General features: G+C 44.6%; 1 protein-coding gene across 1 annotated transcript in view; it reads left to right on the top strand.

Annotated features, from left to right (window-relative positions):
- LOC118782027 (potassium voltage-gated channel subfamily H member 6) overlaps window positions 1–20,511 on the top strand; it is a 38,247-nt gene extending 17,736 nt beyond the window's left edge. The window contains exons 7-16 of the mRNA XM_036535246.1: window positions 9,616–10,035; window positions 12,917–13,316; window positions 13,523–13,722; window positions 16,320–16,572; window positions 17,081–17,274; window positions 17,635–17,734; window positions 18,077–18,361; window positions 18,942–19,122; window positions 19,566–19,773; window positions 20,196–20,511. Coding sequence (XP_036391139.1) covers window positions 9,616–10,035; window positions 12,917–13,316; window positions 13,523–13,722; window positions 16,320–16,572; window positions 17,081–17,274; window positions 17,635–17,734; window positions 18,077–18,361; window positions 18,942–19,122; window positions 19,566–19,773; window positions 20,196–20,462 — 2,508 coding nt within the window. The 3' untranslated portion in view covers window positions 20,463–20,511. The remainder of the gene's footprint in view (window positions 1–9,615; window positions 10,036–12,916; window positions 13,317–13,522; window positions 13,723–16,319; window positions 16,573–17,080; window positions 17,275–17,634; window positions 17,735–18,076; window positions 18,362–18,941; window positions 19,123–19,565; window positions 19,774–20,195) is intronic.
- The last annotated feature ends 3,052 nt before the right edge of the window (window positions 20,512–23,563 follow it).

Genomic DNA, 23,563 nt, shown 5'->3' with positions numbered 1-23,563 from the left:
GTCTCTAAAAGACATTACAGCCTTAAAAGAAAACATCATGTTCTAGTAACAGCATTGCTATTTCTTTAAATGTAATAGACAACATTTCCCCAGGGTAATTCTGGTTTCAGTAAAGGGGCCATTTTTTGAGTAATGACTACTCAGCTTTCTAACTTCATACCTTTTTCAGTAAATGTCAATATATGTGAATTTCAACAGAAATATAAAACACTTATCGATAAGAGACTAAATATGACTACAATGACCATCATTATGGTCTGTACTAGGGTCATCAAAAATTTTCAGTTTTGATGACCCTATGTTATTTAGCAAAAGGGAAGAAGCAGTGGTAGTTATGGATTTTGTGCATATATTAATATAGCACACAAGTACTGTATTAACGCTTCATGGGCATTGGCCTAAGTCCATCAAACAATTGCTGAGCAAAAACTGTAAAATGTGTTTTTTACATGCAAGTGATTAACCTGATTAATCCTGTTTGGATTTAAACAAATTTACAGCTTGTAGTTTCCACTCCCAATGTAGGCAAGTGCAGAATATGTTTGGATTCAGAAAGACTTACATTTTGTATCACTGGTGTTCATCAGGATATAGGTTATCCACTGATGATGTTTGTGAAGGACCCTTTGTGAAAGCGATTGCTTGAGTATTTTCCTGTCAACAGAGACTCCAAACAAAGATAACTTTTTTCCCTTTTGTGAAACCATATCAAACCCTGTCACTCTCAATGTTTGTTTTTGTATCATACAGAGAAGTAGACTGTGAACTATTTTGAATGTGCGAACTTACTGAAGTGACTATTATCAGCTTTCATTTTAGAGCACACAAATATAGTAAAAAAAAATGTCACTCCATACAAAAATGATATCTGCAGGCTTGAAATATAACATATCAAAGTCACACCATTTAACTCACAGGGAGGGGAAATTACAGTTTTAATGCACATGCTGCACATCTGTAAATAGTATCGCAAAGATGGACAATTCAAAATCAAAGTACCACTGATTATCCCTGATTATTCACTGCACTTTAATTGGCTCCAGTTTCTATGGTTTCAAAATGTACTCTGTGAACTATTTGACATCATCATCCCAGAATACTTTGCAGAGTCTTGCAATGTCTGTTTGTGAGAATCATATCTGTTCAGGGAAATTTGTCAACCTTGATTCTAAAAAGCAAGCTACAGATGAATGGATTGAACACACATTATTATATATACTTTTTGTCCTTTTGTGTAAGAAAATGCATTTGAATGTACAGTGTTTCATACAATCCTTTATTAAATAACACTCAAGAAGGTTTCTTTTTCTTTCGGCAGAAAGTAGTGTCTCTGTTTTTGCCTGCCATGGTGATGGCCTTCCAGCCACTTAGCTAAGATGCACAGCCTTTTCTCAAAATATTTTACATGCTAGTCTTATTTTCTACACAATGATAGGTTGGTGTGGGTGGGAATGACATACATATAGAATGAAAATGGCCAGAAGGGTTCTGACCATTATAATTCTCGTATCCATTATTTGCCAGTCTCACTTACGTAGAGCAATTTACAAGGCCATCATGACAAGAGACATTAAATGCACATCACAGCAGGCAGTGATTTTGCTTATTATTGTGCCATTTCATTATTGCATTTCATATAACATGTGGAGTCCAGAATGATTCTCTTTAACAGATTGCTTGATTCTTCACTTTGAGTATTTAAACTGCATTAGTGAAGCAGTGATTCTGTCTCAATATTTTGATCACTATATACATGTAATTCTTCTGTGTGGAGTTACTGTACTGAGCACTCAGCACTACAGCGATTTTTTAAATGCTCCAAACCATAGAGCTAAAGTCAGATTTGAAGGTTGTTATAGTGAAAATATCTGAAGCTTTTTCTTTCTAATGCAGTTATTCATTCGGAGTTTGACTTAATCTTATATTGAAATACCATCAGACATACCTCTTTTAATATGTTGTTGTAAATACCTATGTTCTGTCAAAACTACTGAAACATGGAAAGTGAAGGAGACAAGATCATTATATATGGGTTGTAGGATCAATTTGTCTATTTTTGTTGCTGAATATAATATTTTGCAATTTATCATAATTTTGGTTTGCATATATATCTGAAAATGGGTACTTACCTGTCTAGATGTAGTTTATTTTGTATTAGAGTTCTGACTTTCACACATCCCCTTTGTTATTGGTCAGTGGTCCAGTGTTAGTTAAAATGGCCACCAGGCAGCAGGTGTGGAGGGGAGTAGTATGCCGGAAGGCTCTAACAATTTTCAACCACTTCGTTGAAACCATTTCACTGCTTTTATTCAGCTTAGAAATATATAACAGTCAAATGCGTCTTTGGATTGCCAGACTGCCTGTCCACACTAGTAAGTGGCATTTGAAGATTAGCAAATTGAACCCCACCATTCAAGTTTTTTGTTTTTTGTTTTCTTTTTACCATTGTACATACAATTCTAGTTTATTCTAGTTAGCAGCAATGAAATCGCAAGCAGCTGCCAATTGGGTGTAATTCTACAAGTTGGAAAGAGATTTAAACCTGTTGGTTTGAGAAAATCAAGGCTCTAGTTAGCTAGGTAGCAACATCAATATAAAACCTGCGACTAAACCGAGACAAGACAAGCCTGTCCCAGTAGTGCTGCCCCCTGATAACTAGAGGCACCAGTACGCACCTGCTCTTACAGGCCCTGACAGTGGGAGAAAGCACACTAATGCACCGGTGCTGGAGATCTGACTGCATCCCCTGCTGAGGAGGTGGAATATTGACCCCCTAATGATTAGCTCACTATTAGAGTTTAATGGAAACAGAAGGAACCAGACAGCGTCCCCAGCGCTTCCTCGCTCTCTCTCACTCCAGCTGCCTGGCAGAGTCAACCAGTGCAGGTGTTCAGCTGTTCCTCATTAAGGAGCCCCACATCTCCATCTTGGTATAATAGCAGCGTGTGCTGCCCTGATGCACCAGTCCCCTCCATCTCACCGCTGCCACCGTGATCATAGCTGACATCCTCAAATGAGGAGGATCATTTATGCCTCCGAGCCCAGACTCACTAAAACAGGATGTCCTGTTCGATTTTCATTAGACGCTTGTTCTTCGTGTTTAATGGCATAATTCTGTTGTGTCACTTGTCAGATACTAATGGTTTAATTTCCAGTGCCTTGTTGTTGTACTTGGGGGTACTTGGGGCTTGGTGCTTTTGTCAGAAGGTTGTCCATAGTTCTGTAGAGGTTTTAAGTTATTCCTTCTTTATGCCTATGCTCACCATCACACGAATGTCCCAGATGTCTTTAGGTTTCGGAATGTGATGGATCGCTCAATCAGTTTGGGCAGTTATGCAAGAGCATGCAGTGGACTGTGTGGTGGTCGGTCAGTGTAGTCAGTCCTCCTCCTAAACATTAATTGCATCCATTAATGTGTGACACTAAAGTGAGTCAGTCAAAAGGTGATAACTGGGGGGGCACTTAGCAGCCCTTTTCATCATCATTCGACTGGGGTTCGTGAAATCGTGTTTGTTTTCTAAGTAAGGCGGCAATACTATGCACATAATTTCAGCATGTGTATACATTTTTACATTAAGCAGTTATGCAACCTCTTCGTAACACAAAGCCTGTGGTTATTCTCAGCTTTGTGCTTAGATTTGGAATTACACATAAAAAAACTAAATGTGAGGCTATATGGCACTTGTTCCACACATGCTAAGTCATATAGGTCAGTCCCCGATTCAAGTCTGAGCTGTGTGAGGAGTCCACAGTAACAACAAAATTAGGTCCGTTCTGCCAGGGTTGGGTTGGTTATACCTAAGGTCTTCTTTTTGAAGTGCCCTGTAGCACCCGCTAATGATTCATCAGGGACCTATAAGTTCCTCAAATGACATCAGCGGCAGTTCTGTGTGCTCAGTGCTTGTCCTCCTGTGGGGCACTTTGGGAGCTGTAGTACAAGAAACAGCCATTGATTGTATGCGAGTATGTTGGAGGATTGGATTTACTGTGCTTTAGCACTCCTGCAAGAGGAGCACAGGATGTTGGGGTGATGTCTACAACTAATGGTGTCTAATGTTTTCAACTTGGAATTGCAAGGTCAGGATTAAAAAGGAAAAAAAAAAACACTAAAATGAAGTACTCCCTGTTTGTGCCCTTTTTGTCACTGGTAAGAGTCCATAAGAGGCCACATGAGAGAAAGTAAATTGTGGTAAAGTAAAGTAAAATTATTGGACCATTACATTACACATCAACAAGATACCAGTTGTATCCTATCCGTGGGCATCATTTAAAGTGAATTTCTGTGCACATGCATTAGTTTTCTGACTAGTGTAATCAGATTACCATGTGCTTGAGATGGCACATCTATGTATGAGTTCAAGATAATATGTATGTATGTGTATGGATGTGTGCTGATGTGCTGGAGTTCGCATGCTTGTGTGTGTGTGTGTGTGTGTGTGTGTGTGTGTGTGTGTGTCCAGGGAGGGCTAGACAGAAGGGGGAGCGAGGAGGGGGGCGGTGTTTGCCAGCGTGATTCCTCTCCCTCTGTCAGTGCACTCCCGCTCTCTCCCACAGACACACCATGAGCTTCAAACAGAAACTTGAACCTGTGAGTATTCCCTGCCGTCTGCTTTGTTGCAGCCACCTCCACCTCTCTCCATCCCATATTAACACCTCTCTCCATCCCGTATTAACACCTCTCTCCATCCCGTATTAACACCTCTCTCCATCTCCCATCACACATCACAGCTACACCTGCGTGACCCTGGCAACACTGGTATCATTAAAAGCAAGATGATCTGGTGCTGTTGCAGTCATTGTCCTCCCCGTGTTGCGATGAATTTGTTTCCATCAATATCTGAGATTTATACAAGATAACCAGTATAAGCTACAGTCATTGCATAGTTAGTATTGTATGATGGTGTGATAAGTAATATGTAGTTATGACTGGGTATTGTCAGGGAAACACCTTGCCAAAGTTTGCCACATACTTTCCATACTTGTTTGCGCAGCTGAGAGCAAAAATTGAATGTAAATGGTGGTTTATCATTATTGATACTCTGGTTCTGTTATTGCTATGGTTATGGTGGTGCTCTTCACTGGGTTCTTTGGTGTGCCGTATTAGAATTTATGATGGTTGCAGATTTTGGTATTCTGAGCATTAGAACATTATATGCACTGAGCGAATGCACTTAGCAAATAGCAGTTAGCAATGTTTTGCTATAGCATGTCATGTTATCAAAGTGTATAAAATCTGAGTTGTAATGACTGACTATAATTAAGAAGTTGGTCACCAGTTTATGGTGATGGGTTCTGTATTTGAAAAGTAATTTAACACACTTAACTTTGTGTTTTGCTCATGGCAGAACATTTAAACCTGCCTGTGGTGGTTTTGAATTTTAATTTTAATTAAAGTGAATCCCTCAGATCACATCTGCCATCCAAATTTTCTTTAATATTTGTGAGCAAAGCACTTGGTTTCTCCTCATAAGCCAATTGACGATCACGATCAGAAGTGATATTTGCAGTTGTGCGTCACAGAAGACATTTAAAACAGCAATTGAGAAGCCAGAAAGTTAACAGCAGTGTTCCTAGTGTGTGCCTTCAGAAAAAAAAAACTGGGTACACAATGGGGCTTACTATAATCCAGATGAAATGTTGATAGTAAGTACATTGTATCAACAACTCACAAGGCATGGTCTTTGTTTTGCTATACTTACATCACTTAAAACATTGAACAGATTGCCCGCAATATATTTGAGTTGATCAGTGTAGACAGTAGCAATCTGTCCAGGCTGAGTAGCTCCATAGCCCCCCCCCCCCCTTGTTCCCTTGAGTGGATTGTGGGCTGTTTCTCAAGGCAGGCTCCTGGCCAGAGGTGAGTGAGAGCTTACAGTGACCATCAGTCACTGCCATCAGAGCCCTACGAAGGGCCAGGGGCTAGATTTGGGTAGGGATAAAGGCCCTTCTGCTTAACTAGTCCAGGGTGCAGTTGAGCAGCCTAGTAAGACTGAGAGAGCACAGGGATGGGTGGATGTTCCCAGTCTGGCAGTGGAACACCACTGCCATTCAGCCGTTTCCTTCATCTTGTGTTTTTATACAGAGCAATCGTTTTTGAGTCTGCACATCCATACATCAGCAACAGCATAATGAAATCGAAGGTACTCTGTGGTAAATACTCATGTAGACATGGTGGTACACTGAAGGGCTGGTTTCATTCTCATTCCAGTGATTGTGGAGATCTTTTCAGACAACAATGTTGAAAAAAAGAACAAAGATTTTGTGAGATGGTGCAGATGGTGCCTGATTATCCTCTACCTCTCTACTTCACTCTGTCAAACTCCAGTTCCTTATTCGTGCAACACATAGTTGCCATGGAGACAAACAAGCTACAGTACTTTAAACTGCACAGATCTCAAAGATGGACTCTAGTGAAATTTTGCCCTGTGTTTTTCGGTCAACATATTGGAACCTTATTTATTTTAAATTTATTCTTAAAAATTTCAATTTTGAAAAAGCTGCCTCCAGCTGAGAACATTAGCCTTCAGGACAGTGATGTAAGAAATGATGGTGTTCGTCAGATTTTTTTAACATAGCAAGTTGTGTCTTCACTGTAGTCAGATTTTAAAAGCTGCCCCAATCCTGCTAAGAATAGGAAGAAGTTATACCTGTGCTCTCCCTATGCTGTTCCTGATTGCCAAGGGTTTGACTGGTGCCACTTTGGAAGCTGGATGTTCTACATTTCACTTGGTGTTCAGTTTTTATGTACTGGTAATATTTGGCTGAATATGTTTGTATTAATGTGGAAAATGTGCTTTTGAATGATAATCCAAAAATATACTTTTATGGTTGTCTCTACAAATGAGACCTGGCCCAAAAAAACAGCCTGTGGGTCTTTTTTTGGGATTTTCCTGCAAATTGGTGTGATTAACATCCCCAGCCACTGGCAGATTGAAAGGCCCACGTGGTGTACCAGGTGCACAACAGATAGCCCTATAAAAAGAGTGCCGGCAGTGGGAGCAGGCAGGGAGAGCGTGGCAAGACGTGAAGAGTCAACAGTTGGCTTACACTGCTTCATCATTAGCCTTGCCAGAGAAGCCAGGTGCCGGTGGTTGACGGTGGACTGTGAAATGGAGAGCGGGAAAGAAGAACTGAAGGCGGTGTCCCCTCTGTAGGAGTGAGGGCAGAATCCTCGGATCCGGGAAGGCCAGGCCTTGCTACTGAGGAGGGGCACGTTCTGCCTTGAGTGCAGAGATATGCAGGCTCTGATCATGATCCCGGTCAGTGTGTGCTTCACTGTGCTACAGATAGCTGCACGACTTTAATGACCCAAACAGAACTGTTTTATGAAATGCATAGTATGCAAGGGTGATTTTGCTGTGTAGCTAAGAAATCTCTGTTCAGGCAAGCATTGGTGTTTGGTTTTGATACTATTTGATTCATGCTTTTTAGGTGGGTTTTAGCTGTGGTAGATGGCTCGCATTTGCAGCAGTGGTGCCAGGAGTGATACGGTTAGAGTGACGATACTGAAGATCCTGAATGGTCCAGGAACCACCTGCTTAACGACTACGTTTTACTGACCTTCATGTAGTATTATGTAATGTAGTGTGCCTTACTATAATCATTAAAAAATATGCTTGCATATATTGATAATTTTTTTGTTGTAATGTAGTTGTACAATAGTAATACAATTGCAATATACTTTATGTCATCATATATGTTATAATGTATGATCATTTGTACATGGTATGGTAATTCTGTATGGATGGTGATTCTCTTTGATAAACATGCAGACAAAGATACATTAGTTTCAAACATGCACACAGGCAAAATCCCTGCCCCACAAATTAAGGCTGATTGATCTGTGACATCGTCAGGAGAGGTGATAAGAAACTGGAAGCTGTTGTTGCTGCACCTGCTGTTGATGTGATCGACACAAAGGCTGTTTGCCTCTGAGGAAGACCTTGTGGATGCTGTAAGGAGAAACAGTAAATCATTGGTTGCACAATGGAAGTCCATGAGTAAAGGAGACGCACTGCAGGGGAATGAGAGCGCAGAGCGCATGCTGTCGAACGACAGCTCAAAGCCGGAGCCCCAGGTGTCAAGCGCCTCACTCCTGTGGGGCCTCCTGGCCTCGTCTGCTCTCGTCTGTGAAATACCCGACTTGACCTTCTCTCTTGAATAGCCCGTTTCTATGAGTCTTAGAAACTCCTTTTGTTGGAACCCCCTGAGGAGACCCAGTGTTATGCATTGTGCATAAGAATGTAACAGACCGTATGATGGCACACATCTTACAATCACACAGACATTTTGTCCCTCCAAAGGATAAAAAATGTGTCCAGCATTCATCTCTCAGGAGGAGAGCAATGATACACTTTTAAATGCTGTCTAGTCCTCCTTTTTCAAGTACACCTCTCCATTGTGTTCTTCTACTGTGTTTCACTTGCTTCAGAAGCCTAAAAGAAGGCTTTGATTGGCTCTTTCTTGTGTTTATTTCATTCGCAGTTACTGTTTGCGTAGTGCTGCAGAGATCTCTTTAATACCAGTTTGCTCTGTCTCCCTGTAGGGAGACGAAAACTTGTTCAGATGATGGTACATGTGGAAAATAAAGGTCCAGTCACATCTAAGCAAATCACCCATACAAAATGCTTCATAAATGCCTGATTACCTGATTTTTAAATTGAAGGTGACTTTCAGGAATAATAATTTGTAATCTAGCTCTGAGGGAGAGCTGCTCAAGGCCGTACACAGAATGCAGAAGTGTTTTTTTTTTTTTTTTTGGTGTGGTTGCTGACTGAAAAGAGGTCATTGATTTGGAAAGTGTCCAGGTATAACGCAGAGTGATTTACTGTGTCCTTTCTTCCTTTGATCTGCTCTAAACATGCTTTCTAACCTTTGATGTTTCTGGTTCTCCTTGTCACCTGAAGTAACTGCTGCAGCTTGGTTTTTACGTGGCATTAGAAGTTTCTCTATTTGGCTCAGGTCTGTGCTGTCCTCTGAGGCTGTACATTCTGGGAAATATATCTGATGCCTCAGCTGCCTTGGACTGCCTGTGCGCAAGTCTGTATTCCACATGGCATGAGGTGTTAATTGAAGTCCACCATAGGAGCAGATGATGTTGGCTTGTACATGTGGTGCTGAAACAGCACGCCCCATTACCCTCGGTCCTGATATTCCCTCAAAAGCCCTCACATCATATGATTTTCCCTGCTTCACAGTGTTATTTGTAGCTGTAATTTGTATTCTTGTTTAGATATAAATACAAGCGCTAGTATTTTTCAGTTGTTCAGGAGGGAATCATTGCTCCATCTTTCTGTGGGTTTCAACCACCTTCAATTGACTTCCTGTTAATGGGTTTTACTGTGAACTCCCCTGAAGGTTTTTCCAAATGCACCTGTGGATTTGCTATATTATCCTTGGTCCTGAGTGTGTCATTCTGTGCCACAACAAAGCAGGTAGGACAACACCTCTTCTCCGAGCCTGAGGCATCACATATAATTGGGTTTCCAGTTATAGCGAGCTGTAATTTCCCCATAGGTGAAAACTCCTCAAAGCTCGGCGCCAAATCCATGCACATGAGTCATGGGTGTATCAATAAATGGTTACCTTACTGAATGTCCATTATTCACCTCTCAGGTGCTGTCCCTGGGTGCAGACGTGCTTCCGGAGTACAAGCTGCAGGCACCACGCATCCACAAGTGGACCATCCTGCACTACAGCCCCTTTAAGGCTGTGTGGGACTGGGTCATCCTGCTGCTGGTGCTCTACACGGCCGTCTTCACGCCCTACTCGGCCGCCTTCCTCCTCAACGACCAGGAGGACGAGCGCGCCTGCGGCTATACCTGCAACCCGCTCAACGTGGTGGACCTCATCGTGGACATCATGTTCATCATCGACATCCTCATCAACTTCCGCACCACCTATGTCAACCGCAACGACGAGGTGGTGAGCCACCCGGGCCGCATTGCCGTGCACTACTTCAAGGGCTGGTTCCTCATCGACATTGTCGCTGCCATACCCTTCGACCTGCTCATCTTCCGCTCTGGCTCTGACGAGGTAGGAGAGAAGAGAACACTGGTGGAGAGAACCATGATGGATCTGAAACATTATTTTCCTTAGACTTATTTATTCAATAATACTGTGTACTTAGTATTTACGTACATGTGTTTTATGTAATAATACATGAATGTAGCATTAGTACTGCTGGCTGGTTATGTTTGACCAGAGGTCGTGCAGATATAAAAATATTTAAAAACCACCAAAAATACCACTAAAATACTACTAACTACTAAAATTTTTAAAAGATTGAAAGGAATGAGTAGAACCAAAAAGTCTTATTACAGTACAGTGTAGATGCTGATCTAGATCATATAAGGTGGGAAGTCTAGAGCTGAGATTGTCATGGCAGGCATGTCTGATCCGAGTCAGCTCTCACTGTAGGCAGTAATCAAGCCCTGCCCAGGTGAAAGGGCACAGCTGGGGACAGTGAAAACAGTACCACCCCTTTCTCCTTTCTCCCCACTCCTTTCAGCAGAGACTATAGCACCCTGCAGTTTACTGAGAGCTCTCCAAAGTGTCAGACTGTGAAGTCAGCAGTTATGGCAGAACTGCTCTCAAACTGACCTCTTAAGCAGCCTGAAAAAACTGGAGACAATGCCCTAAAGAGGTTGTGCAGGCCTTCGGGCCAGATAATGGATGCAGTTAGCAAAGTCACAGGAGGTCAAGCATTAAAATGAAAAATTTTAAAAATAAGTGCAAAACCAAGGAATGTGGTCCCCTTGTATAATAATGGAGTTTACTTATGCAACTACTGATGGTCTGCGAAGAGATTGTCAGTTGTGCTGTCAATCAATGAACCTATCACTTGTGTCAGTTGATTAGCTAGCTGCAGGCAGGCCCCTTTGAACACAAGTGTTGATGTCACGGTGTCATTGCAGAAGTTACAATTTGGTAAGATGATCAAGGCAGACTGGATGGCATCTGAAATAAGCATTCGTGGAACAGGATAGTATTTATGGCAAGCACAGGGGGAAGCTTGTGTGGGATGGAGTCTGGCTGTGTCTTGTGAGTCCAGCCCCAGGAAGACCGTGGGATGGCTGGGTGTCAGGGTCTCAGGAGCTCCTGCTGGTTCTTGTCTGACAGCTCTGAAGTCTGCCATCACCCTGAGATTAAAGGAGCCTCTGCTTCTTTTATCTTACACATTAGAAGATACAGCATCATCAAAGCTGTAAGAATAAATTCACCAAAAACCTGCCTTAAAGGTTTTAGTGGAGGAGTGGGAGGTTAATCTAGTCCAAATACTTTCTGAACCTTGAAGGAATGTTAATGCTTCCCTTATTTTATTTTTGTGTTTGATTATGTCTAAACAACATACAGATGGTGTCACCTTTTTAATATCCCAAACCTCAAAATGTCATTTAAGCGTTAAATGGATTCTTTTAATATCACCAGATAATGCATTTATTTTCCCCTTCAGCGAAGACAGTTAAAGCTTTTTGCCCTTCTGGCTTTTTTGCTAACATTACTACTGTAGCTTGCTTTCTGATGTTTCTGTCTGCATCACTGACATTGTTTCCATCAGAGGTCATAGAATTGATTCTAAAAAGAGGATGTGAAGCTGGCCCCAGAGTGGCTCAGTTGGTAAGGTGCTTGTCTTAGGCACAGGCTGAGCCCAGGGTACGAAGTGACTGTGTCGTCTACCGACAGTGTCCACAGTGGTGGAACAAATTGGCATAGTTCCAGTGGGAATAGGGATGGGTAGGTTGGCCAGGGTTTCCTCATCTCACTGCACTTACACACCCTGTGATTTGTCAGGCTGCAGGTTGCTCAGATGATGTCAATGGACAAGCACCTCTCTGATAATGAGCACGCACTTCATTGCACAACTTATCCTGTAAAAAATAGCTGTTTGCAGCATGCGGGTGTATCGGAGGATTGCATTCGTCTTGCTTCAGCATGGGTGCAGACGCTATTGCAGTGATGTACACTGTTACATGGTTGCATACAGGAGAAAAAAAGTAAAAGAAAAAAGTAAAAAAGCTGTGCAACAAGTCCAGGGGAGACAGATGTAGTTTACCTTACACACTGAGAGCTTTAAATTTCCAAATTCCAGTCATTGAGACAAGTTATGCCACATTCACATTGCAGGCTTTAATGCTAAATTCCAAATTGCTCAGATCTGATTTTTTTTCTGACTGTTCATATTCATTTTTTAAGGTGGCCCAAATCCAACATCAGTGTCAATCCTGTAATGTCCCATGTGTCCATTTAAATAAAAGATGCCATGTCTGTCCAGTCATGCAGAATTATAACAAGGGAGCGACATTAAATCATTTGAGCCTCATTGAACAAGCTCAATTTCGATTTGAGTGTCCACGCACAGGTTCCATGCAAGCTGCATGGCTAGATATCCATTTTTAAATCCATTTTTTTTTCACATATTTATTTCCGCATATTCGTGTGGGCCAAACTGGAACTGAAAAGATGTGGCATTAGCTGCAGTCTGAATGTAGCATTAGTCCTTGTGCTGAATACAGGTGCATTTGTGTGCCTTCATGCACAGTTAGTGATGAAAAGGTGATCGTTTGTTTTAGTTGTCTTTAATGTATTTAAATCTTTTAAGCAGCTACTAAAATGGAAAGGTACTTGTGTGTGTACTGGATAGGTTTGTCTGTTTCTTAAGACTTTTTCACTGAAGCTGTATGAATACCAAAATAGTGCCTCTCACATTCTCAAGGGCAGTGCGCTCTTTGTCATAAACTGTGATCTTCTGACTACCAGATTGAGAAAAGTTCACCTAATTTTGAGAAATAATAATAAAATCAATATCCGCTTTAAGTCTTGCACTTACGTTTTGTGGTGAAGGGTATTTTAAGTGGGTTACACCATGCCTTTCATACTTATTTCCTCTCCCTCTCTGTCTTTTTCCCACCCTCAGCCCCAGACAACCACACTGATTGGCCTGCTGAAGACTGCTCGACTGCTGCGATTGGTGCGTGTTGCACGGAAGCTTGACCGATACTCGGAATATGGGGCAGCAGTCCTCTTCCTACTCATGTGCACCTTCGCCCTTATTGCTCACTGGCTGGCCTGTATCTGGTACGCCATCGGCAATGTGGAGCGGCCCTACATGAAGATAGGCTGGCTGGACAACCTGGCTGACCAGATTGGCAAGCGCTACAACGACAACGATTCTACCTCCGGTCCCAGTATCAAGGACAAGTATGTCACAGCACTCTACTTCACCTTCAGCAGCCTGACCAGCGTGGGCTTCGGCAATGTCTCACCAAACACCAACTCTGAGAAGATCTTCTCCATCTGCGTCATGCTCATTGGCTGTGAGTCTTTCCCTACCATATATAAAGTGTCCAGTGGAACAGCACACATAAGAAAACTATTTACCTTAAATTGAGGAGTGTGTGCACTGCCTACTGTGCACACACAGATGTGGTGTGTGTATTTCTTAGCACCATTGTTCATGCTAAATTGCATTCACTCCTTATCGGGATGTCGTGCGATTTAAGTTTCTCCCTCCTGCTCCTAGCGCTGATGTATGCCAGCATCTTCGGGAACGTATCGGCCATCATCCAGCGCCTGTACTCGGGCACAGCGCGCTACCACACCCAGATGCTGCGGGTCAAGGAGTTCATCCGGTTCCACCAGATCCCCGGGGGCCTGCGGCAGCGCTTGGAGGAGTACTTCCAGCACGCATGGTCCTACACCAATGGCATCGACATGAACGCTGTGAGTCCCGCGACACACGGGCCCGAGCAGGCAGAGGAGGGGAGAGGTACAACACGCAGGGGCACAGAGATATGATACTGGTACATGTACTGCACACTCTTACTCACCTACACTTTATTGTGACCTGACCACACTTGCGTCTTAATTGTGTCTTGAATGTATTGAAAACATGTAAAAGGGAAGGGAAACCTAGGCATGTGGGAAGGTACAAATTCTTCTTCTAATGAAAATCAGTCTGTAATGAGATCAGCCAGTCACACCGAAATATACTGAAATATGATTGCCTTTATGGGGACGGTCTGCTTTCGGGGAGGGTCCACGTATACTACTGTAGTCACAGACTGTTGCCATATGAAAAACAACCATGAAGTACAAGCATTGGATAGTTTTAAACAGTCAGCATCAAACTTAGCAAATATAACATTACAAGGAGATACAACTGCATCATGATTGATTGTGTTAGGATTACATTTTCATATTGTTAAGGAGGAAACAAGAAAATTGTTCCATGATATGAAGTGCAATATGCTTTTCTTTCCATTTTGTTTTAAACCTTGGCTACAGGTTCAATTTTGAACTTATTAAAGAAAAAACAACAATTTTGTCAATGTACCTAGCAAGGTGGTGCTGATAATGCCCAATGGCAATGTAGCTGTACATGGTGAGAATTACGTTTAGAGCTGACCTTGATTTTATTATTATAACTATTAGTTAACCGGTTAACCTTTAACATTTCAGATAAGATAACTGATTTGGCTTTTGATGGCCTCTTGCAGAATACAGTAAGGGCTGGTATCCAGCAGAAGGGCAGAGAGTACTGTAGTGGAAGTGATGGCAGGTGATCCAAACATGTGAGAAATGAAAGTGCCAGCAGAGCCTGCCACCTGACCTTTAGTGATCGAACAGAGACAGGAATCAACTGCTGCAGGTCCTCTCAGAGCCGTCCCGCTAAACACCCAACAGCCAGTGTGCAACAAGAGTCAAGTGCTGTGACTGGGGGCCATGTGCCATCGATTGACCCACTCTGGCCTCTCCCTGACCATTAACCTCGACAGCCCTGTCCCAGGGTGGGAACTTCACCCCCCCCCCCCCCCCACACACACACACACACACACACACACACACACACACAAACACACACACACACAGACACACACACACACACATACAATGTATACAGCTCTGTTTTGCCTTGTTTTAACTCTGTTGTTTCCCAAGCTCACCAGGCAAACTCTGTCTCTTTACCTCTTCCTGTGATGTTATGGAAACTCCCAGGGAGACGTCTCTTTGTTCTGTATGAGGGTAGCTCTGTGGATGCCTGCCTGTGTAGTCTGGAACACAGACGAGTGTGTCATGTCCTCAAGAGTTTTATCCGTCCACAGCAACTTTATCTCTCTCTGAACTCTGGCTTGGAAACCCTGAAAGGATGCTGCCACACTAGTTGTATATACGGAAGCAAAGCACACACTTATATATTCTCTGCAGAGCATATGAAAATCATCTACAACATATAGACTAAAACAGAGTAAAAGATAAGTTAATGCACTTGATAATCTAACATGGCAGCATTTCATACTTTGGATGTGTGTTCATTTAGTGCAATAATGTGTTAAATGCAAAGAATGTGTGATACATTGAAACTTCAGGTTAACTTCATGAAACACATAACATCAGGGGTGCAGTATCATTATCATCATCCATATGCTACATACATATGTCTTTTCAGGGGGAAAATAGGGAAAAACATTCACCCACCTGCTCCTCTTTATGACACGTGTAATGACCACATGAGCCTGCCATTAGAGTACATTTACGGCAGTCCCCCTGACTAAAAACCGCCATTACTAGTGCCATAGGATCAGTGCATGAGCTACAGGTCACCTTTCCTACGTCATCAGCTGTGGTTTGAAATCCACCGCACCCCCCCGAGAGGAGGTGACCCCTGGGTGGCTCATGGAAGGAACAGTGCAGGCAGGCACCCTGCTGTTACACTGCCTCGCAGAGCCGTCACCGGCAGAGAGGCTAACAGGAGCAGACGCGCCGGAGCCGAGGCCCGGGCTGTCAATTCCATGTGGGAGGCGTCCATCACAGCCCCGCCGGAGCTCCCACACACCCTCCATACGACGGCATAATTGGGCACTGGGCCATGGCTTCCAATACCATCGGCCCGTGGGGCAGATCCAGCGCTGAACGCCGCCGCTGTCAGCTACACTAGATCATGCACTCAGGAGCCAGAGCTGCCACACCTCTGTGTCAGCACCACCAAAAGCCCCTGGCACTGCTGAAACGTGGTGTTTCACCTTCTTGCCTTCACCTTGCCTGTGACCCTCAACAGCCTGACTGACACATAAAGGATTATATAGAGATGTTTGATAAGAGGGCAGCTCAGGGGCTATTCAATGTACTTGTTCGAAGAACATGTTACTATCTTACTAACACAATGTAATTGATATTATTTATTTCTTATTTTTTTTCTTTATCTCTGCCACCTTTCCTTCCTGTTTTCTCCCAATACTCTTGACTCCTCCCTCTCTTAACCCTATCCTTTCTTCCTCTCTCTCTTTTTCTGCCTTCTTCCTCTCTCGCTCTCTGTGCAGGTGCTAAAAGGCTTCCCAGAGTGCCTGCAGGCTGACATTTGCCTGCATCTGAATCGCAGCCTGCTGCAGAACTGTAAGGCCTTCCAGGGGGCCAGCAAGGGCTGCCTGCGAGCTCTGGCCATGCGCTTCAAGACCACCCACGCCCCGCCGGGCGACACCCTGGTGCACTACGGCGACGTGCTCACCGCCCTCTACTTCATCTCCCGCGGCTCCATCGAAATCCTGCGTGGGGACATTGTGGTGGCCATACTGGGTGAGCATCCACTCTGGTGCAGTAACAGCAGGAGGGAGACTGGGGTGAGGCAGTGCCCGCCATTTTCATTACAGCACCTTATCAAGCCTTATCAAACAAGGAAGGAAGGACATTCCAGATTCGCCCTCTGGTTTGCAGCGCTCAACTGCTTTTGGATGGAGGTGGTTTAATCTACATTAGGCAGATCATATGCTGTCATAGATGTTCTGTCAGTCAAAATGGAACTTGGTTGTAATTTGCAGTAATGAGGCCTACTGGAAATACTGTATGCCTGAGCTTGTGTAGTTGTGTACAAGTATTTCAGCTCCCTCTGGTGGTAGCACAACAAATTAGAAATTGATGCATTCAAGGCACTTTCCCCTGAAAATTTGTCTTTAACTTTGACAAATAAATGCAAGTGTGGACTGTCTTTACTGGTACCTGTTACACATTTTGTAAATGACACATCTGCAGTGACATCTGTTCAGTCCTCTCTATGCTGTGCCACTGCTCCCCCTCCTCTGAATAGGTAAGAATGACATCTTTGGGGAGCCCATAAGTCTGTATGCGCGACCTGGCAAGTCTAACTCAGATGTGCGAGCGCTGACCTACTGTGACCTACACAAGATCCAGAGGGACGACCTGCTGGAGGTGCTGGATATGTACCCAGGCTTCTCCGACAACTTCTGGATCAACTTGGAGATCACTTTCAACCTGCGAGATGTGAGTTTCACTGCCATGGGGATCATCTTTCATCTCTGGTACGCTGTGTATGGTGCATTCACACACACACATGTACGTCCAGTCATACCAAACTGGTAAAAATTATATGAAAAACTATATATAGCATGTATGCCATTGTCAACACTGAAAACAGTACACACACCAGCACATAATGAAACATTTCCATGCACCCTCTTAGAAGAACATCCAGCACATACTAACACTCCACACATTGCACATGTTTCTTAATACCATCACCCACCTATTCATACATACACTCAGCATATGCCACGCTTGAGTATGTCTTTCCAGTTGCCTGTGTGTGTAGCTTTCTGAGTTACTGAGGCTGGTGTGCACCAGGCAGATGGAGTCATGCAGACGCTGACCAGTGAAGACTCTGACTGTGGTTACCACCGGCCGCGGCGCAAGAGAAACTCCCTGCACCGCCGCAACCGGCCTGGTAAGCATTGTAGCTTACTGTTAGAAAAAAAAAGATCATAATGATCATCATACACAATGTAGAGCGTAATGTACTTTTACCAAAGATTAGGTCTGTGAGAAACCACTCACATTCGCGGTCCTAAAATAGTCTTACCAGAAAGTGGTAAGGCTATTTTAGTCCTAGCAGAGAATTCTGAAAATAGCACAGACTGCTGGTGTTGCATGGAAACACACAGACTTGTGTGATTATGTTGAAGAGTTACTAAATCACGTCAAAAAAAAGCCTCTGGTTTTGCAAAGTGCCAAGTGCCTGAAGTCAATCTGCACTGTGATGTTCTCACTCGGTCTCCTGTGCGTGAAGATGGGATGGACCGGGAGGGCTCATACCCCAACCAGTCCTGTCCCACCATGGGCAACCACCAGAGGGCAGCACCACACCCACAGTGGGATGAGCTGTGCAGCAGCGGGAGCCCCTGCTCCCAGTCCAGCGAGGATGAGATGAAGCCCCTGAGCCAAAGCAAGACTGAACTGTACTCACCAGGAGGCGACACGTGTGACTATCCCCCTGCTGTTGTCAGCCTGTTGCCACCCAGCAGCACCACAGCTGGCGTGGGGAGCCCCATAGACCGAAATAACCCCTACACAGGTACTGTACGGTGAGATAAGGTAACACAGGACTTTGTTAATCCAAAAAGGAAATTGCTTTGCCAACAGTCAAGCATCTTGGAAAACAGAAGCACACAATGTAAAACAATACAAATAAAAATGCAAGTATCATGTATTCATACAAAAGAGTAAATTACAGCAGTGTAACGTAGTGGTAAGGAGCAGGACTTATAACCGAAAAGTTGCCTGTTCAGTTCCCTGCTGGGGCACTGCTGTTTTACCCTTGGGCAAGGTACTTAACCCGCAATTGCCTCAATAAAATCCAGCTGTATAAATGGGTAACATGTAAAAAATTATAACCTATGTAAGTCGCTCTGGATAAGAGCATCTGCTAAATGCCAGTAATATAATATAACAGAATGTAAAGTACTGCACCAATAAAATAACATTGAAAAATTGCACTAAGTGAGCTTGTTGCACTTACGTAGTTATTGCGCTTAAGAGATTGCACAATTAGCTTCACTGCAGAGACATTATAGAGAGCAGATTGTGCCTATGTGGATACTGCGGTACCTCCTCTGAGTCCCAGGTTTTCACCCTCTCTCCCACTGGCCGTACAGCGGCCCCTCTCAACGTGCCAGGTCTGTACCGGTTCTGGCCTGACCGGCGATCCAGCCAGTTCTCAGAGAGCACCCAGCGCTCCTCCTCTGTCCGCGCCACCTACCACCCCCCGCCCTGCGCAGAGGACCGCCCCAGCGAACTGGAGTCCCGTCTGGAGCTGCTGCAGTCCCAGCTCAACAGGTGAGCATCAGAGGGAAGGAGGCAGGCACACTGCAGGAGGAATGTCACTGAGAGAGAGAGAGATAGGGTAAGACTATGAAGCAGAGCATGAAGGTGTCACTGAGAGGGAGAGAGGACAACTACAAAGGAGAGTATGAAGGTGTCACTGAGAGAGAGAGAGAGGGTAAGACTATGAAGCAGAGCACGAATGTGTCACTGAGAGGGAGAGAGGACAACTACAAAGGAGAGTATGAAGGTGTCCTTGCATTGTCGGCAGCCAGCACTGAGACGAAGAGTGAAAATAAGCTGGAGCAGAGACACCAGATGAGGCAGGGGCAGAGGAGAGGAGAGCCAGCACAGACAGGGGAGCCAGGCGCACAGAAGTGAGCATAAAAGAGCATCAGCGGCTCAGCGTGTCTGTGGGGTTGTGCTGTAATTGACCCCTGGCCTCTACCCATGCCCAGACTGGAGACGAGAATGACAGCCGACATCAACGTGATTCTGCAGCTCCTCCAGCGCCAGATGGCTCCGGTGCCCCCTGCCTACACCGCTGTATCGCCCAGCGCCCACCCACCACACTCACCTGGCCTATACAGCCCTGGAGCACAGGTGCTGCACAGCATGGCCCCCATCACAGCAATGCAGATGGACAGCCTGGCCCCGCCCCTGCAGGTACGCTCCCCCCAGCAAAGAGAAACAAGAATACAGATACAGTGCAGCTTGAATACATGCAGAGCAGCTAAGGCCGAGGAGAGAACAAATGTGCTGCGAAACACATATACAGGCAGCATTAACCTTCTTGGAAATGGCCAGTGGGATTTCAGAGAATCCTTACATAACTGCAACAGTAATCCTTACATTACTGCCATGTTCTGAAAATTGGCATGTACCAATAGCAGTAGATACAGTATGTAAGGCATGACAGATGTGCTATGTTGTATTTGCCATTCAGTGAAGGACACACAGAGGTTGAGGAGCATCTGTGGTGTGGTTTGAGTGTGTGTGTCCAGTAGCCTGGCAGTGTGTAGCAGGGAATGTCTAGAGTGCTGACAACCCCCCCCCCCATCTCCCCCCCACCCCTTCTGGCCCATCAGAGTCTGAACACTGAGAAGTCCAACCTCAGGTCCAGGGACTCCATGTCCAGCGGCATCCACCTGGCTGCAGCCTCAGATGAGTTGATTTCCCCTGCGACAGAGATGACCACGCCTGGTCTGAGACCGCTCCCAGCCCACATTTCTGCAGGCTCGCCCGGACTGTGTGGCAACCTGCGCTTCCCCTCACTCCCCGAAAACCTGGAGGGCTCCTCGGGCCTGGCTGAGATTCACAGACATGTCTCAGACCCCATCCTGCCCGGCAGGTAGGGCCCCCACCTAGCTCTGTTCTGTCCCATGGTGACCCTTCACCCCTCCGCCAGGCACAGACTGGGGACAGCTGCGGAGAAGGGGTGGAGGCACCCAGCTGACCACCTGACACCCGACAGCTGCTTCCTTAGCACTCCTCTGTCCTGCGAGTCGTATACTGTACCAGACCTCACTCTGTGTGGTGGTGCAGAGCGCTGACTGTGTGCGGGGGGCGGACTTGCCGGGGGTCCCTCTCCCGATGTCACAGGGTTAAATGCAGAAGCACATTCAGAAGCGGGACCTGTCTCCTAGCCCTGGATGGGCCGCAGATTCTGCCTGCTGACTGATCAAAGACGACCGGACAGGAAATTGTAAGCACAGCCCTTACTCCCATCACCCCCAAGACAATCATAATTGTGATTCGCCTTATACATCTCCCTGAATATTCCTTTTTTTTACTAAACATGCAGAGATAAGCTTGCAGTCATGTCAAAGAGAAAAGATAGAGAGAAACAGATCTGCAGGAGCTCATGGATGCGGAAGATGGTGATTTGGGTGATACTATGAACTACTAACACAGTGGCCTTGTGCAGGATAGCCCACCCTGCTGCAGTGAACACTGTGCTGGGGTGCTGGTGAAGTTTGGATTAATGCCTCGTAAGATGTGGCTGACAGTGGAGTAGTGGGGCGGGAGGTAAAGGACAGGATTATGGTCATTTGCTCAACAGGTAGCTACCACAGATACAGCCATCCTGTGATCTGCCACCTCTCCTGTCTGTTTGCTCCAACAGCAGTGCAGCACAGCTGCATGAGCCATGAGCCCTTCCTGCTTTTCCAGCCCTTGCCGTTCACTTGCATTAGGTACCAGATTTCTGTGTGTGTTGTGTACTCTGGCAAAAAGCTGTTACCTAAAGCTATACTTCCAAAGTGTCTTCTTCTGTCTGATACGAAAACAAGTACATGGGACTAGTTGTCTGACTGTATCAAGTGTGTCATGCTCAGCCTGAGCTCTGACAGGTCAATATCCAGTGGTGTGCGGTCAGCACCTGCCGAGGTTTGCTACTTAGCAAGGCATCTAGGCCCTTACAACACTTACAGCTGGGCACCATTCATACAGCTTGAGATCAACTGAAGTAAGAGCGCAGCAGTAAGGTGCCACAGTCCTAAAGTTACAGAATCCAGTGACCTAACCATTACACCACCTGCAGCTCTACAAATTCAAAGCCTATAATCATGCTGGAAGCTGCAGTTCTGCGGTTCCAGCTGCAGTTAAAACTCACAGTTCTTGTCGAAGCACTGCTTAACTAGGTACTCCTCTTCCAGATGCTCAGTTCACTTTGTCATTCTGCCGGTCTTAATTCATTGAGAGTGGACATGTGCTGAAAGGCACTCACGTACATGTAGCATACCGGAGTGAGCGGTGACCTTGCACCACTTTCAATCATAGAAACACAAAGTAATGTTGTACATTTCGGATGTTGTTGGATGTAATGCCACTCTTGTGTTACTGTGTTTGAATAGGCAAGTGAATGTAACAAGGTATTAACCCTCCATTGTTTTTGAAATTTGAAAAGGTTTCTCAAAGCATGAAGAATTATTTTTTTAGATTGAAACAGGTCATAACCTGTTACAGAAAACATTGAAATTAAAGTGCTGGTGTTCTGTTATCAAATGACTTAATCATTTTGGGGAAAAGGCTTGTGTCTTAAGTGTGGATTCCCATCAGCAGGCTGAGCGGGTGAACCTCATTCAAAAAACTATCTCCGTGTCCATTATCGAACCCATATTCTACTGATGTTGGGCACAGCAAGTCCACTGGGTGCTATTTCTCTCAGCACTACCATTGGCTTGATTGTGTAGAGACCCATTTCTGATGACATGATACAAAACCTATGCCTGTTACTTTCTGTCAGTGTTGAAGGACACGGTATCCCAAATAAAAACCGAGTGACCGCACTGCATGCAAGCATGTTAGCATGCTACAGCTGACAAGCTGGCTGACCACCCTGCCAACTGCACAGGAAACTCACAGGTAACAGTCTGTTCCCTCTCAAGCACAGGAGGCCTCCTCTGAAAAACACTACCTGAGAATGGTCTACATGAATACAAATGCTTTTCGTGACAGGGAAATTATTGTCTGTAATGACAAAACCAAAAGTGGATTTTCCTATATGAAATTAAATGTAGTGGCCTTAGCCAGAAAGTGATTTTAGGAAACAAATTCAGCAGTAAAAATGTAGCATTAATAATTTTTAACTCAGATTTTCTGTATTTGTACTTCCATTTTATTTGTACTTATATTTTTACTTTGGTACACTTTTGGTTTGATGCACTCTTAAAGCAGTATGGTATGTTTCTTGCACTTTACAGAACTTATTCTGCCGTTGTAAAAATGAACATACATCATGATTCCTAGTCTGCCACATCACAGTAGCTTGTGTGAGCTGGGTACCTGAATCTGCGATCAGTTAGAATCTCCAAATGGACAGAAACAGATCAAAACCAAAGTCTCTTATGTAAGAAAAAGATTTATTGAGTGTAGTAAATAAACAGGTATCACAAGTTATTAGAGCACACTGCCTCAGAGAACCTGGAGACAACTGATACACTGTACAGCGTGGTGGTGACTGCAGGGTGGGGAGCTAAGAGATGGGTGGACCAGAGTACTATACAACATAATACCCCAAACTGAGGGGTGAGCGCATGGTGTCACTCACTTAGGGATCACTAGAGATACTCAATATTATATTATTGTCATTTAGCAGGCGCTCGACGTTGAAGACCTGCCAGATGAACGGACGAATGGATCACATTTTTTGAGGTTCCACCTTCATCAAAATTCAGGCAGTGTGCCCCTTTTTGAAACATCTTCACACTGCCATCATTTGAAATGGGCTGAAATTTGAGGAGGGTAGACACCTGTTAAAAATGAAGCCCATTGTGAATCATGTCCTTGAGGGTATATAATATTTTAGCACTCCAGTGCCGATTACTGTCACCACACAGACTGCTCAATGCAGTTGTACGTTCTCATTTCTGTGCGAGGACCGCAATATTTTATGCTGCTGCAGAGGTGAACAGCAGCGGTCTGACCCTTGCATCCTAGTCTGTGGCCAACTCCA

The sequence above is a fragment of the Megalops cyprinoides genome, chromosome 1 (genome assembly GCF_013368585.1).
Source record: "Megalops cyprinoides isolate fMegCyp1 chromosome 1, fMegCyp1.pri, whole genome shotgun sequence".
NCBI lineage: Eukaryota > Metazoa > Chordata > Actinopteri > Elopiformes > Megalopidae > Megalops > Megalops cyprinoides.
The sequence above is the reverse complement of the archived record's forward strand: the minus strand, read 5'-3'. Positions and strand labels throughout refer to the sequence as shown.